Source organism: Bison bison, unplaced genomic scaffold (assembly GCF_000754665.1).
Source record: "Bison bison bison isolate TAMUID 2011002044 unplaced genomic scaffold, Bison_UMD1.0 scf7180017864029, whole genome shotgun sequence".
In the NCBI taxonomy this organism is placed as follows: Eukaryota; Metazoa; Chordata; class Mammalia; order Artiodactyla; family Bovidae; genus Bison; species Bison bison.
The window spans coordinates 1,622,932-1,626,492 of record NW_011494601.1 but is presented as its reverse complement, the minus strand read 5'-3'; the positions used below and the strand labels follow the sequence as shown (position 1 = coordinate 1,626,492).

At 47.0% G+C, this 3,561-nt stretch overlaps 1 protein-coding gene across 1 annotated transcript in view; it reads left to right on the top strand.

The window, feature by feature from the left end:
• Positions 1-3,561, top strand: part of SH2D4B (SH2 domain containing 4B) — an 82,107-nt gene that overhangs the window by 57,980 nt on the left and 20,566 nt on the right. The window contains exon 6 of the mRNA XM_010834134.1: positions 1,228-1,352. Coding sequence (XP_010832436.1) covers positions 1,228-1,352 — 125 coding nt within the window. The remainder of the gene's footprint in view (positions 1-1,227; positions 1,353-3,561) is intronic.

Below are 3,561 nucleotides of genomic sequence, written 5' to 3'. Positions count from 1 at the left end.
TGAAGAAGGAAATGGCAACCCACTCCAATATTCTTGTCTGGGAAATCCCATAGACAGAGGAGCCTGGCAGGCTGCAGTTCATGGGGTCACAAAACAGTTGGGCATGACTTAGCGACTAAACAACAACCACAGATCTTGCTGCATATCCACAAACAGCCGTGCATGCTGTTATGGGGCATATGTTGTCAGACCCTTACTGGGCTTCGTGTTAGAATGGCTCCAATAAAACAGAATTTCTGTATACATCCAGGAGCCACAGTACAGACACAAAGACAAGTAGAATCTGGGCTTTTGTGGGAAAATATCAGAAAGCATGGAAGTAGTGCCCGTTCATCTCACTCTAGGGATCTTCAGACCCTCACCCGATCGCCGGTCAAAAGTCAGCCAGTGTAGTGCCTTGTTCCTGCCCCTGTCTCTTTCCTCTGTCCTTTTCCTTTTTATTTTTTGGCGGTGAAGCTCAGCCATTTTCAGAGTAGATTGAGGCTGTTCCCTGTCCTGATACTGCGTCATAAATCATGAAAGCTAGTTGGCCAAGACAGGTGTCCCCTTAGATGGCGGGGGCAGGGGCAATGGGCGGGGAGATGGGGAGAGGCAAAACCAGCATCCTCTTTGGTGGGGGTTTGGGGACGGTGGAGGACACGCACATATAATGATTTTGCTGGTATTACATTAAGATCCTTCTTCATAGATTCTGCTGTTTATGCCCTGGCCTTTTCTCTCCCTCAGACATCCCCTCCTGTCCTATTTCCCACTTGCACTTGTGTGACTTTTTCTTTTTTATTTACATTAAAAGAAGTGTTGACCTTACCAGGCAACAGGCGGGATTCCAGTTCCCATACAAGGGATGAACCTGAGGGACCCCGCCCCACTCCTGGATTGGCAGCATGGAGTCTTAACCACTGGACCACTGGGCTGCCAGGAAAGTCCCCCTCCTTTAAAAAAATTTCTTTATTGGAGTATAGTAGCTTTACGAGTTATGCTAGTAGGCTTTTTTTCCCCAAAGCAAGTGATAACAGTTTTCTTTTGGGGAAAAATACGAACAGCTGGTACATTATAATCTGCAGAGAGCCCTCAAGTACTTGGATTTATTTAATCCTTTCCACAAGCTTGCGTGTGGGCACCAGGCTTGTTCACAGTGGTCTTCCCAGCTCCCTCCCCCTCCTTCCTGCCCCGCCCCTGCCCCCTCCCTCGTGACTCTCCCACTCTCTGTGGTCTCTGTCTCAGCAGGACCTGGGAGCGGCCCCTGTGCCCCGTCTCCAGAGAAGTCATAGTCCGCTGGTTTAAGGAGGAGCAGCTGCCTCGCCGAGCGGGCTTCGAGAGGAACACCAAAGCCATAGCCCCCTGGTTCCACGGTAGGCTGACTTTCCAGATCCCTGGGGCAGGTTTCCACATCTCAGCCTCCCTCTGGGGTTGGAGCAGAGTCTGAAGGACTGCTACAATCAGGGGAGTGAGGACATTAGACTCTGCTAATTCTGCTCTGGCCCCACAAAGACTGGCGGTCTCCCAGGGCTAAGGCTCAGTGTTCCTGGGCGCCTGCGGAATGGGCAGTGGAGAGAGGTCTGGTGTCTGCCCTTTCTGTGCTCACTGAATATGCTGAGCTCGAGGCACGGCTTTGATTTCCCCATGGCATGTGCTGGAACACTAAGTGACCTTCACAGAGATTGTTAGAGACCACGGCTTAACATCTCTGTGAGGGCGTCCTGGGGTCTGCAGGCCCCAGGGCTCCGGATGTGCACTGCCCTCTCTGCTGGGAAGGGATGAATAGGACTCTTGCGCACTGCCCTCACTTCACAACCTGCTTGGCCATCAAGGGCCCCACAGAGGCATTTTTCTCTGGGAATTGTGACCCCCTTCCTTCTCCTGGGCCTCCTTATACCCAACAGGATGGAAGGGGTCCTTATGGCTCAGAAAGAAGACAGTCAACGTTTATCTGTGACCTCACTGTGTGTCCCTGGAGATTCCCTGCCTGTAACCTCTGTCTCAGTTATGTGTCCCTGTAGCCCCTGGAGAGCTTCCATTGGGACCACTGCTTGCCTTTTTATTCGTACATTATTGTAATCATGGAAGCACAAAACTAGCATCTTAGGCGCCTGCATAGTGTGTGACTCATAGTGTTGAGGTGGGGGTTTGTCAGGGCCATTGGCTGCTCTGCCAATGGAGAAGGCATGGCAGAGGTCCTCAAATTTATCTTTAGCTCTATTTTTTATCCCAGTTTTAAAAATGTAATTTTTATATTGTCACAGAGCAAACAGAAACGTGATTTAAGTCTTGCAATTCACACAACTGACTCCGTGTTCTTCTGACAGGTCTACCATAAAGCACGCAGAAAGGTTGCTAATACATGGACCAGAGCTATTTAGTGACAAAGTTTTCATTGATCTGTGACAAGAGGAAAGAAAAAGGCTCATATATGGAGGGTGGCCAGCTATCTTTGCTTGGAAAGGACTGTGTCATATTCAAAGATAATACCCTGTCCTCAGTTTTAGTGTAAACACGTCCTGTCTCTTAGGAACTGATGGTGACAGTAAACAATGGTTATTTTTTTATATATTGCCTTTGCTTAGAAAAAGGGAGGTGTTGGTTTCCACACTTTTGGTTTGATTTGTTGTTGTTTTTTAGTAGCTAAGTTGTGTCCTACTGTTTGCGATGCTACGGACTGTAGCCTGCCAGGTTCCTCTGTCCATGGGATTCTCCAGGCAAGAATACTGGAGTGGGTTGCCTTTTCCTTCTCAAGAGGCTTTTTATTGATGCTTACACCTAAAATCCCAAAGTCTGGAAGTCCTGGTATGGTCCAACTTCTTTCCCATTGTAGCAATTCTCTATAGCATCTTTAGAAATAGATTTAAGGGACTAGATCTGATAGATAGAGTGCCTGATGAACTATGGACTGAGGTTCATGACATTGTACGGGAGACAGGGATCAAGACCATCCCCATGGAAAAGAAATGCAAAAAAGCAAAATGGCTGTCTGGGGAGGCCTTACAAATAGCTGTGAAAAGAAGAGAAGCGAAAAGCAAAGGAGAAAAGGAAAGATATAAGCATCTGAATGCAGAGTTCCAAAGAATAGCAAGAAGAGATAAGAAAGCTTTCCTCAGCGATCAGTGCAAAGAAATAGAGGAAAAACAACAGAATGGGAAAGACTAGAGATCTCTTCAAGATAATTAGAGATACCAAGGGAATATTTCATGCAAAGATGGGCTCAATAAAGGACAAAAATGGTATGGACCTAACAGAAGCAGAAGATATTAAGAAGAGGTGGCAAGAATACACAAAAGAACTATACAAAAAAGATCTTCATGTCCCAGATAATCACGATGGTGTGATCACTGACCTAGAGCCAGACATCCTGGAATGTGAAGTCAAGTGGGCCTTAGAAAGCATCACTATGAACAAAGCTTGTGGAGGTGATGGAATTCCAGTTGAGCTATTTCAAATCCTGAAAGATGATGCTGTGAAAGTGCTGCACTCAATATGCCAGCAAATTTGGAAAACTCAGCAGTGGCCACAGGACTGGAAAAGGTCAGTTTTTATTCCAATCTCAAAGAAAGGCAATGCCAAAGA